The 13947-nt window shown below is 43.5% G+C and overlaps 1 protein-coding gene across 1 annotated transcript in view; it reads right to left on the bottom strand.

Annotated features, from left to right (window-relative positions):
- The window catches only part of LOC140199936 (F-box/WD repeat-containing protein 7-like), a 229626-nt gene that overhangs the window by 60400 nt on the left and 155279 nt on the right, over positions 1-13947 (bottom strand). Inside the window, exon 4 of the mRNA XM_072262424.1 lies at positions 12300-12382. Within this exon, the coding sequence (XP_072118525.1) occupies positions 12300-12382 (83 nt within the window). The remainder of the gene's footprint in view (positions 1-12299; positions 12383-13947) is intronic.

The raw sequence follows: 13947 nt of genomic DNA on the forward strand, positions 1-13947 counted from the left end.
TTCTGCTTCTTATGCTCTTGCCCACAGCAAGGTGTGCTGGTAGGGTTGGGGCTATACTGAATGTGGCCAGTGGTGTTTGACAGGAACCAATGCTGGGACCTTTGCTGTTTACATCAATGATTTAGATGAAAGTGTAGGTGTGCCAATTGTCTGCAGGCGACTCAAATTGATAGATGGAAATTTCCCTTATTGATCACAAAGGAAGTTACAGTGTCACAGTACCAGAACAAATGCACAGATATACAAATATTGAAAGAGAAGTAGGAAAGAATTTTTAAAAAGTTACCTCAAACAGTCTACCAGGAGGGGGTCATCAATTCCCCAGCTATAGGTTGACCCATCATAGAGCCTAATGGCCGAAGGTGAGAATGACTGCATATAGCGCTCTTTGGAGTAGCGCTATTGTCTTAGTCTATTACTAAAAGTGCTCCTCTGTTCAGCCAAGGTGGCATGCAGAGGGTGAGAAACATTGTCTGGAATTGCAAAGATTTTCTGTAATCTCATTTGTTCTACCACAGCCTCCACTGCATCCAGTTTGATTCCTATAACAGAGACAGCCTTTCTAATCAGTTTATTGAGCCTGTTGGTATCACCTGTGTTGATGCCATTGCCCAGCACACCACTGCATAGAAAATTGTACTGGCAACAACATGTGAAGGAGAGGCCTGCATACTCCAAAGGACCTCAGTCTCCTCAGGAAGAAGAGGTGACTGACTCTGGCCCTTCTGCGTTGGTATTCCACTCGAGTCTGCCATCCAGGTGCACCACCAGGTACTTGTAGGTCCTCACCACACCCACGTTCTCACCATCAATAGTAACAGGGAGCATTGCAGGCTTAGCCATCCTAAAGTCCATCACCATCTCCTTTGTCTTACTGATGTTGAGCTGCAGATGATTCAGTTTGAACCATTTGACAAAGTCCTCCACCAGGGCCCTGTATTCATCCTCCTGTCCTCCCTTTATACACCCAGCCATTGCTGTGTCATCAGAGAATTTCTGTAGATGACATGACTCAGTGTTGTATCTAAAGTCCAAGGTATACGGGGTAAACAGGAAGGGAGCCAATACAGACCCCTGTGGGGCCCCGGTGCTGCTTATAGCCATGTCTGACACACAGCTCTGAAGCCGCACAAACCATCTACCAGTTAGGTAGTCCATTATCCAGGATACAGTGGAAGTAACAAACTATACTGAATGGAGCTTTTCCACCAGCAATGAGGGCTGTATGGTTTTGAAGGCACTTGAGAAATCAAAAAACATGATCCTCACAGAGCTGTCTTGCTTATCCAAATGGGAGTAGGCTCTGTTCAGCAGGTAGATGACAGCATCATCAACTCCAACGTGCTCTGGTAAGCAAAATGCAGGAGATTGAGGGCTGATCTGACCAGGGGTCAAAGGTGAGTCAAAATGTGTGAGGTTAGGGCCACAGGACGGTAGTCATTCAAGACTTTTTGTTGGGGTTCTTGGGTACTAGGACCACACATGATGTTTTCTACATAGTCGGGACCTTTTCCAGGCTGCATTCCACAGCTTGCTGATTGAAGCCAGTGATGTTCTTCATGTGTTATTCTGCCCAAGTTTGTTCTCCAGCTCTCTCCTGTATTCCTCTTTAGCCACCTTTAGCTCCCTCTGCACATATTTCAATTCCTCCATCTCCTGGTCTAAAGGGTTTCTTTTTGTGGTTGAGAAGAGCTTTTAGATCACTGGTGTCCCATGGTTTATTGTTAGGGAAGCAGCAAACAGTTCTTGATGGTATTACAGAGTCCACACAGAAGTTGATGTAGCCAGTGATGCAATCAGTAAGTTCATTAATGTCCTCCCCATATGGTTCTCAAAGCACCTTCCAGTCAGTAACCTCAAAGCAACCCTTCAAGGGCCCAATGGCCTCTGCAGACTGTTTCAATAAACAATAGGTGCAGGAGTAGGCCATTCAGCCCTTCGAGCCATGTCGACAATCAGTACCCTGTTCCTGCCTTCTCCCCATATCCCTTCACTCCACTATCTTTAAGAGCTCTATCTAACTCTTTCCTGAAAGAATCCAGAGAATTGACCTCCACTGCCTTCTGAGGCAGAGCATTCCACAGAACCACAACCCTCTGTGTGAAAAAGTCTTTCTTCAACTCCGTTCTAAATTGTCTACTCCTTATTCTTAAACTGTGGCCTCTGGTTCTGGACTCTCCCAACATCGGGAACATGTTTCCTGCCTCTAGTGTGTCCAATCCCTTAATAATCTTATGTGTTTCAATCAGATCCCCTCCCATCCTTCTAAATTCCAGTGTATACAAGCCCAGTCGCTCCAATCTTTCAACATATGACAGTCCCGCCATCCCGGGAATTAACCTTGTGAACCTACGCTGCACTCCCTCAATAGCTAGAATGTCCTCACTCAAATTTGGAGACCAAAACTTCACTATCTTGGTGGTAGCTAGCTGTTTCTGTACTTTGGGCATGAGGTGAACCATTGTGGCCTGAACAATGAAAAAGGTTGTCAAAGGATTCATCAAGATATGGATCAATTGCAGATATGGGCAGAGAAATAGCAGATTGAGATCAACCTGATCAATTTTAAAGTGTTCCACTCTAGAGGTTAAATACAAAGGTAAAATATATAGTAAATATCAGGATTCCTGGGGTACAGATAACAGAGGTCTTGGTGTCAAAGTCCATGGGTCCCTGAACGTGGCAACATAAACAAGGTGGTCAAGGTGGCATATGGCATGCTGGCCTTCATCAATTGCCGCATAACAGGGAGAATGTGGAGACTCTCGACAGTGCGGAAGAGGTTCATCAGAGTATTGACTGGAAGAGAGAGTATAGGCTATATGGAGACACCACAAGATCCTGGAGCAGAATTAGGTCATTTGGCCCATCAAATCTGCTCAGCCATTCCATCATGACTGATTATTATCCCTCTTAATCCCGTTTTTCTGACACCCTGACTATTCAAGAACCTATCAACCTCTGCTTTAAATATATCCAATGACTTGACCTCCACAATTGCGTGAATTCCACAGATTCACCACCCACTAGCCAAAGAAATTCCTCATCTCTGCTCTGCGATGTTCCTTTCTAAGGCTGAGCCCTCTGGTCTTAAGACTCCCCTATTATAGGCTGGATAAAGTTTGATTGTTTTTTCTAGAGCATCAGAAGCTGAGGGAAAATCTGATGGAAGTTTATAAAGTGAGAGGCATAGATAGGGTAGATGGTCAACAATTCCCTCCGCTCCCCCCTATTCTTCCGAATCTCTCCCCCGACCCTACCACCAAGTAGAAATGTCAAATACTAGAAGACAAAAGATTCTGCAGATACTGAAAATCTAAAGAAACACTCACAAAATGCTGGAGGAAATCACACAAAATGCCGGAGGAACACAGCAGGTCAGGCAGCATGTTTGGATAGGAATAAAGAAGAGTCACAGAACACTATAGCATAGAAATGGGCCCTTCAGCCCATCTAGATTGCACTGAAGTATTATTGTACCTAGTCCCATCGACCGGGGTGTATGGGGTGTCAGAGAGGGGTAGCACCTCTGGTGGGGTAACATGTTGCGTCCTTTTCAACGTGGTTAGTCCACCTTTGGTCCCCACCTGGCACTCAGCTCTCACCTGTGGCTCCCCGTAGCTGTTTGCATGCGACAGCGGCCACACCCCGGGCAACGGCTTCGACAAGCCGGCTAAACCAGGTGAGGGTAGCTGACGGGTCTCAAACCCTCGGTGAGATAGGGAGTTGTCTATCCCAGCATGTGAAGACAGACTCCGGCGGATTGAGCGGACGAGACCAATGGAAGGTCCAACGGTCAAGAAGGCAGTCTCTGCAAGCGTCGTGGAACGTGTAGAGCAGGACAAGACACAGAAGACGTCCTGGTCATCCACTGCGCCTAGTCCCATCTCCAGTCATCTCGACTCTGTCTTGCCACTGGATCCAGATGGGAATTGGGAAGAGAGAGTGAGGCTGACGCTGCGCAACTCTCCCTCACTTTAGTCCAAGTCACGTGCTAGTCTCGACACCATCAATAATGGTGTCGAGGTCCTCATCGACGTACCATGGACGAACAACAACAACAGTCCCATCGACCTGCAACCAGACTAAAGTTCTCCATTACCCTACCATCCATATCCAAACTTCTCTTAAACAGTTGAGGTTTTGAGTTGTGACTCTTTGGCAAATACTACAAGACATGCTGAGATGGAATAGGGGGAGCATAAAATAGGTGTGCCACAGAATTATTTTTTATACACACAGTGTGTGTGGAACGCTGCCGGGGAAGGGTTGTAAACAGACATGATAGTGATATTTAAAAGATATTTAGACAAGCACATGGACATGCAGGGGTATAGATCATGTGCAGGTTTAATTTAACTTGATATCATGGTTAGCATAGACTGCTGGGCCGAGGGCTAGTTCCTGTGTGGCACTGCTTTATATAAACAGTGACATGGTCACTATCTAATCTAAGCCACATTCTGGTAATCCTCCTGCACCCTGTCCAAGGCATAAAACACAGAAGCTAGCAGCACAGGAAAAGGCACTGGTCAGGCCCTCATAGGTTCAGTGAGTTGACCACTGCAGTGAATACAGACAACTGCTTGTTACGCTTGCTTCATAATGGGTGAGCAGGGCTTTCCCCACGGGTCCCACCAATGAATCATGAAGTACAGATCCAAAAGATAGGGTTACTTTTCTTGCTGGCTCAAGTAGAATTGAGTTTTAACTTTGCAGAAACCCCATACATGACTGTTTCAATTCAGGGGCAACGGCAATGAATACCCAAATAAACTCATCAAGATGAAAGACAGATTTGGAACTCAAATAAGAAAAAAAAACTGTTGCAAAATTATCAATGCATATTTATCCAAAAATTTGAAATTTTGTCCTGGTTAATAAGACCTTTCAGCCTGTATCATACACTGCTCCAAGTTGGATCAGAAAGGCAGCAGATGGTGATTAATATGCAGCTCACACACAACAATTCATTAAATTTTAGAGAAAATAAAAAAGACAGCAGATGAGAGCTGAACAGTTACTTCTTCCACATCCTATCACCCACGTAAAAGCTGGAATCAGTATCAGAGCTACTAACATCACTTAATTTGATACATGATGAGCATATGCTAACCTTCCCGAAAACATTCAATGGGAAATTGTGTAAAAACTAATCCAGTCCCCTTCTTAGACAGATAGGGTGGTGAAGGCAGTGAACAGCATGCTTCCCCTCACTGGTCGAGTGATGAGTACAAATGAGAAAAGTCACATTGAGGCAATATAAATAATTGGGTGGGCCAGATTACAGGTCGGACAGAAACTATGCAGAAGAGGTTCACTGGGATACCAGCTGGATTAGAGGAGAGGATGTACAAACTCGAGTTGCTTTCTCTGAAACATCACAGACTAAGGGACGATCTGATAGAAGTTTAGAAGATTGCAAGGCATCAAAAGGGTACAATGTCACCATCTTTAGTCCAGGTTAGAAATGTCAAATACTACAGGTCATGCATTTCAGGTGTGAAGGATATGTTTAAAAGAGATATGGGGCAGGTTTTTTTTTTAAAAAGGGTGGCAGGAGACTGAAAAGGCTGCTGGGAGGAGTGTCAGAAGCAACTTAGATAGTGGTGTTTCAACTGCTGTTAGGTAGGCACATTGATATGCAGAGGATAGAGCAATACAGATCGTGTAAAGGGGCTACTGCAGAAAGTTGTAAAATTAATCAACACCATCTTGGTTACTAGCCTCTGTAGAGTCCACAAGACATTTTCAAGGAGTGGTGCCCCAGAAAGGTGGCATCCATTATTAAGGACCCCCATCATCCAGGACATGTCTTCTTCTCATTGTTACCATCAGGAAAGAGATACAGAAGCCTGAAGACACACACTCAGCGATTCAGGAACAGCTTCTTCCCCTCTGCTATCTGATTACCAAATGGATATTGAACCCATGAACACTACCTCACTTTTTAAAATTATTTCTGTTTTTGTACTATTTTTAAATTAACCATTTAATATGCATTATATAGAGTAGTGTATGTATTTATTTATTTAGGTGCTCAAGGGCCTCTTCCTGTGCTCTACAGTTCTGTGTTCTATGATTTGGAGAGGGTGCGAGGATTATCAGGATATGGCCTGGATTAGACAGCATTAACTACAAGGACACATTGGACTCTCCCGGACAGATCTCTCTGCAGCAGAAGCTCAGGAGCAACCTGACAGAAGTTCATAAAATTATGAGTTCAAGGTAGATAGTTAAGGTCTTTGTCCCCACAGTGGAAATGTCAAATACTAGAAGGTACAGTTTTAAGGTGAGAGGGAGAAGTTTCAAGAAGACATATATGGCAAGATGTTTTTTTTATACAACACAGCTGTGCTGGGTCTCTGGAACGGACTGCCACAGGGGAAATGGTGGAAGAGGTGTATTAGCAATGTTACAGAGGCTGTTAGATAGACACACAAACAAAGAAAGAATTGAAGGGAAAAACTATATTCAGGAAGACATGCAGTTTAAATTGGGTAATATTCAGTACAGTCACGGTGGGTCAAGGAACCTACTCTTAAGCTGTGTTTCATGAAGAGATTATATCATTGGTGACTCAGACAGTAAGTGTAAACACATTGTGGGAATATAAAGGGCCCAGGAGCAGCATGTCTTTTACATGGGAGTCTAACTGAGAAATGTGATTTATATAAGACCATAAGACATAGGAGCAAAAATAAGCCATTCAGCCCATTGAATCCACTCCACCATTTCATCCTGGCCGATCCAGGATTCCACTCAACCCCATACACCCATCCTCTCACACTATCCCTTGGTGCCCTAACCAGTCAGGAAACTATCAACTTCCACTTTGAATATACCCATGGACTTGGCCTCCACTGCAGTCACTGGCAGAGCATTCCACAGATTCAATACTCTTTGACTAAAAAAAAACCTCCTTACTTCCGTTCTAAAAGGTCGCCCCTCAATTTTAAGGCTGTGCCCACCAGTCCTGGATACCCCCACTAGAGGAAACATCCTCTCCACATCCACCACTAGGCCTTCCAACATTCGGTAGGTTTCAATGAAAACCCCCCACGCATTCTTCTAAATTCCAGTGAGGACAGACCCAAAGCTGTCAAACATTCCTCATATGTTAACCTCTTCATTCCCGGAGTCGTCCTCATAAACCTCCTCTGGACTCTCTTTGATGACATATCCTTTCTGAGATACGGGGCCCAAAACTGTTAACAATACTCCAAGTGTGGCCTGCCTAGTGTCTTTATAAAGCTTCAGCATTATCTTTTTGTTTTTGTATTCTATTTCCCTTGAAATAAATGCCAACATTCCATTTGCCTTCTTTACCACAGACTCAACCTGTAAATTAACCTTCTAGGAGTCTTGCACAGGACTCCCAAGTCCCTTTGTATGTCTGATGTTTGTATTTTCTCCCCATTTAGGTAATAGGCTGCACTATTGTTTCTTTTACTAAAATGCATTATCATACATTTCCCAACACTATATTCCATCTGCCACTTTTTTTGCCCATTCTTCTAATTTCTCAAAGCCCTGCTGCGATCACATTGCTTCCTCAGCACTACCTACCTCTCCACCTATCTTTGTATCATCTGCAAACTTTGCCACAAAGCCATCAATTCCATTATCTAAATCATTGACAAACAATGTGAAAGGTAGCGGTTAGAATACTGATTCCTGAGGAACACCACTAGTCACTGTCAGCCAACCAGAAAAGGCCCCTTTTATTCCCACTCGATACCCCCTGCCTGTCAGCCATTCTTCTATCCATGTCAGTATCTTTCCTGTAACAGCTTAGGATTTTATTTTGCTGAACAGCCTCATGTGAGGCACCTTATCAAATGCCTTCTGAAAATCTAAGTAAATGACATCCATAGCCTCTCCTTTGTCCACCCTGCTTGTTAGTTCCTCGAAGAAGTCTAACTTATCAACTTCAAGTTCAATTATCATTCAACCATTCATGAACATCCATGGAAGCCAAGCAAAATGGTGTTCCTCAAAACTTGAATTTAGCTTGTTCAGTTTCGATCTTTTTGTAGATTTAATGCTCTCTTCTCATTGCTGGCATCAGGAAACTGGTACAGGAATCTCAGGACTCACATCACCAGGTTCAGGAACAGTTATTACCCACCAACTATCAGGCTCATGAACCAGTGAGGATAACTTCACTCAACTTCACTTGTCTCATCATCGAATTGTTCCCATACCTATGGACTCACATTCAAGGACTCTTCACCTCTCGTCCATAAGACCATAAGACATAGGAGCAGAATTAGGGCCATATGACGACCTATCGATGCTCACCACTAAAATTGAGGCAAGAAGACTGCAACTAGTGGGGCACTGTCTTCACCACCCCGAGCTACTTGGCAGCCTAGCCATCATATGGGAGCCCAAGGATGGGAGGATGAACCCTGGGCGCCCTCCCAAGACTATGGTCAGCACGCTCCTAGAAGACAGCGGCGCGGCTAATGTAGATGAACTGAACACACTGATGAGGGAGAAGGAGTAGTGAAGAGTCCATCATCGTGCCCGACCCCAGCCCCCTAGGCCTGAGTCAACGTAGTACTAGTGGGCCATCAAGTCTACTCCGCCATTCAATCACGGCTAATCCTTTTTTTCCCTCCTCAGCCCCACTCCCTGGCCTTCTCCCAGTGACCTTTGAGCCGTGTCCAATCAAGAACCTATCAAGCTCCGCCTTAAATACACCCAATGATATGGCCTCCACACCCACCTATGGTAATAAATGTCCTCGATATCTATTGCCTATTGGCGGAGATAAAGATGACTTCTCCCAGCTCATTAGTGAAACGGTTAAATTCTTCCTATTCTAATCTTTATTTTCCTTTTCAGAGTGGTTGGGATCCTGTCAGGAACTTTGATCTAAGCAACACTCAAAAACTGCGGTTCTGCACGATGGCATGTTCCCGTTTTTGGTTGCCGATCAGCTGCATTTCGGTATGTCCAGGTTCAGCCTGAAGTCGGGCAACTTTGGAGCCTGCACAGCCCCGTGGACGCAAATTCTCGGCGGTGTCACCTACTGAAGCGTAACAGGAACCGGAACATCAAAGACAGCAAGAGTGGCAATCGGAGGGCTCTGCACTCTGTTATCGATTTGCTGATTTTCCATTTGGAGAACTCGAAATAAAAAGCAACACTTCAGACTGACTGTAACATCGAAATAGCTACTGTTGTCTCCCATCACTGTGGAAGGAGCGGTATCTGTTTCTCCCTTGTTAGTGAGAGAGAGAGAGGGTGTGGGATGTCGAAAATGTTGGAGTGGACAGTTAGTTTTTGATGTACTATAGACCATAGTCTCTCCTTGGGGGCTTTGCTGTCACTGGTACGGTGGGTGGTGGGAATGCTGATGCTTTCTGCTAGAATAAGTGAAGGGGAGGGTTGATGCTGCTTGTGCATGGGGAGAGCAAAGGGCTTTGGCGTTCTTGCATTTTTCTGTCATTCATTCTTTGGGTTTTTATTTTCTTCTGTTTCGAGAATGTCTATGGGGAGTAAGATTTTCAGGTTGTATATTATAAACATTCTCTGATATTAAATGGAACTACTGAACTATTTCTTTATTTCTTTTTCTATTTGCACAGTTTATTGCCTTCTGCACCCTGGCTGAACGCCCTAGTTGGGCAATCCTTCATTGATCCTGATATGGTTATTAAAGACTTATTGAGTATGCCCAAAATAAATTGAATCTCAGGGTTGTATATGGTGACATAAACGTACTTTGATAATAAATTTACTTTCAACTTTGTCTTGCCCTTGTAATGCATGAGTGATGGACCAGAACAACGTCCATCCTGCGCATCCCACTTCACCAGTATTTCGACAACTGGTGCAGAAATGTGGAGATTTTCCTCTCATAGCACAGGAATGCTGAGATTCACCCCACATAGGACCAGGAAGAATGGCACAAACTAGGACAATTCTCTACAACTTCCAGATCACAGTTCACTGACTACAAAGCCATGGTATCAATAATCTTTCCATTTCCCAATCTGGCACCTCTTCACCCCTTCTCTTCACCTGCCCATCACCTCCCCCTAGATACCCTCCTCCTCCTTCCCTTTTCCGCATTGTCCACCGTCCTCTCCTATCAGAATCATTCTTCTTCAGCCCTTTACCTCTTCCACCTGTCACCTCTCAGCCTCTTATTTCATCCCTCCCCTCACCCACTGACCAGCTTCCCCCTCACCTGGTTTCAGTTGTCATCTGCCAGCTTGTACTCTTGCCCCCCTCCCTCACATTTTGGCATCCTTCCCCTTCCTTCCCAGTCCTGATGAAGGGTCTTGGCCCTTCCTCTCCATAGATGCTGCCTAACCTACTGAGTTCCTCCAGTATTTTGTGTGTCTTGCTCTGGATTTCCAGCATCCACAGAACATCATGTTTACCACTACCTAAACTCAGCCTCTTGTCATATCACTAAAAGCCAAAAAGAGCAGATAACTTAAAATATTTAACAGTAAAATAAAGAATCCCCAGTACAACACACCCTAGCTAGAGGAACCTACCGCTCAACATTATGTTCTGTCAAGAATTTGAGATGACTTGATCACTTAGAAACAAAATTACGCATGCAAAATTATGAGGGGTATAGAAACTGTACGGTAGATGCAAGTGGGCTTTTTTCCTTTGAGGTTGGATGAGACTAGGAGTAAAGGTCATAGGTTAAGGGTAAAAGATGAAATGTTTAAGGGGAACATCGGGGGAGCTTCTTCACTCAGGGGATGGTGAGAGTGTGGAATGAGCTGCCAGCAGATGTGGTAGATATGGGTTCAATTGCAACATTGAAGAGCAACTTTGGATAGGTATGTGGATGGGAATATTATGAAGGACTATGATCCAGGTGGAAATCAATGGGACTAGATGGGCCAAAGGGCCTGTTTCTGTGCTGTACTGCTCTACGACTCTATAAAACACAGGAAAATACTTTTTCTTGTGCAACTTTATTTCCCTGACTGTACACCCATTGATGCCTCAAACTAAATCTTTTCACCTACATCTTGACCAAACCCTCCTTCAACCTCAAGATCCATTGCTCATTTCCATTAGTAACCACATCCTCACTGAAGCAGCACTTGTGACAAGCATACGGATTTCATTAAAACTTGATGTATGGTTAGGTAAGTGCCCTTACTGTAAAAACTGCTCAAGTGTAGATCCTGCCTTTCCAGATCTGAACAACCTATATCAAAATAAGTTTCAAAAGCCAAAGCGACACACACAAAATGCTGGGGGAACTCAGCAGGTCAGGCAGCATCTACAGAACAGGAGTGAACAGGAGTGAAATGTTTTGGCTGAAACCCTTCATCAGGACTGGAAAGGAAGGAGGAAGCCACCAGAATAAGGTGGTGAGGGGAGGGGAAGGAGGGCAAGCTGGAAGGTGATTGATTATGTCATTTGGGTGGGATAGCGAGGTGATAGGTGGAAAATGTAAAGGGCTGAAGAAGGAGAAATCTGGTGGGAGAGGAGAGTGGACCAGTGGAGAAAGGGAAGGAGGAGGGGCACCAGAGGGAGGTGAGAGGCAGGTAAGGAGAAAAGGTAAAAGGCCAGAGTGGGGAATTGAGAAGAGGGAAGGAGGGGAAAAAATTAACAGAAGTTGGAAAAGTCAATGCTCATGCCATCAGGTTGAGGACTATCTAGACAGAATATGAAGTGTTGCTCCTCCAACCACATCATGACAGTAGACACGTCAGAACAGGACTGGGAAATAGGAATTAAAATGGTTGGCTACCGGAAAATTCCATTTTTTGTAGATGTAGCGAAAGCGCTTGAAAAGCCATGGTGGATTGATGCTGTCGCTAACTATCGAACAGCAGAGTGCAGCACCAGCAAAGCTGGGCAAGTGCAAATCCATTCAAGTTTATCACAAAGTAAAATGACCGTACTGTGTGGCTGCACAATTAATAACACATACCTGAATCTAATTCCTTAAGGTAATTGATCATATGAAATGCTTTGAGACAATGTCATGTGTTAACAGGGAATACCTAACGACAAATATTCAAACTCATAAAGTCAGGTATTTAAGGTCTGGAAATATACATTGGCAGGATGTACTGTATGGAACATTAATATTAAATAAGAAATTATATCTTTGATGTACTGTTCAGATGCATTAATAATTTATGATACTGTTGCAGACTCAGAATGCAGCTGGAATTGAGAAGATTATGAAAACAAATTGTTCTTTTAGTTCTAAGTCTGAGACAGTGAATGAAGCAGCAAGAACTTAATTAACTGTAAGGGTAACCCATTCCGGGAGTTTGATACAACCTCTAAGTCAGTACCTGGAGTATTCAGATCCTTTGCACAATTTCTTTCCTGGTGACAATGATCGCACATCAAGGCCATTCTCTGATTTTCGCTTCATCTGTGAAGAGAAAAGAGAATGTTATGTTGATGCAGTATATTCAGCTCTGGCTTGCTGGGATAATAACAGGACTCTGACTAGACACAAAACTATCTTGTAAAGAAGCAATAATTTAATAAACAAAGGCAGGATGAAGAATCAATGTCGTCCATCAATCAGACAGATACTCCCAATAACAATCCATCCAGACGTAATTGTTCAAGATAATAACCAACCAGCAATACAATGAGACAAAGCAAAACAAAGTTATGGCCAAGAGTGGCATGAAATTTATGGCAGCCATTTGGGAGCAGACATTTTGGTACTTGCAGGGCATCCTTCATGTATATACAAGAGTGCCTGTCTGCTCAACCTCCTGAATCGGCTCCCTTTTCTGTATTATCATCTACAAAACCACATTGTAGGTAAGTTAAATGACATTATTAAAGATGATAAAGGTTTCAGCATTTTTACAAGGAGGCCGTCAGCCCATCAAGTGAATTCTGCCTGTATTACAGAATAATCCAGCTAGTCCCTCTCCACCAATCCTCACCCTCCAGCCTTGCATCTCTCAGCATCTTTACATACTTAGCAGCTGGCTTCAATTTAAGAGGCAAGGAGCCATCCTGTCTCTTTTGATTAGACTGCACCTCAAATTTGCCAATAGCACAATGGAATACATGTATAAGTACAGCTAACATTCACAGGGTTTAATACCAGGTATAGTACTGCCGGCACTGATTCAACCAAAGTTAGCTAAGATGATGTACCCGATACAGCAGCTCCAGAGCACAGCAGCATTCCCACTTAGTGCTCTCAAGCCCACCAATGAGCATAAACTGAAAAAACATCCAGCAGTACAAACTGGTTACAGCTTTATCTCTCAGGAGTCATATTGTGCCTGAACAGTCTGAGGAGATAATGCCTGCTATATATAGGTCTGTCCTTTGAACAGAAGCAATTTGATGTACAAAATTAAAATTACCACAAATACACAATATTGAACCTCCAGCTTTGCTGTTTGACATACTCAATCCAAATTTTCAAAGCCCTCAGTTATTTAAGCTCAATACTACAGAGTATTAGAATGGCCCATTTATGTATTTATTTAGAGATTCAGCACAGTAACAGGCCCTTTATTAAACATTAGTTGGTACTAATCACACCAAATCAATTTGCATTTTTCACATCTGTCTCTAAAATAAACATTTGGGTTTTGTGTAGTATAAAGGAAGCACAAATTAAAAGAACACCCTTCATACCTCCCCACTCAAGATCCTTGCGCATTTATGCAAAGTTGTCAGTTTCCACCACCATTTACACTTTAAACATTATTGATATATTGTAGAAAATCCACATCACTAACATATTTCTCCACCTAACAATGACCAACTTTAAAAACTGGCCACTGCCTGTGAAGTATTGTGAAAATTCAAAGCCAAGCTACAAAGTTGCAAATTCTTTCTTGGATTTAACACAGAGTGGAAGAGCACGAGTGAACTCAAACATGTGTATAAGTAATTAAGAAATAGAAGGGCCAAATGATCCAACAAACCCAATCCACCATTCAGCAAGACACTGATTAA

Source organism: Mobula birostris, chromosome 7, assembly GCF_030028105.1.
Source record: "Mobula birostris isolate sMobBir1 chromosome 7, sMobBir1.hap1, whole genome shotgun sequence".
NCBI lineage: Eukaryota > Metazoa > Chordata > Chondrichthyes > Myliobatiformes > Myliobatidae > Mobula > Mobula birostris.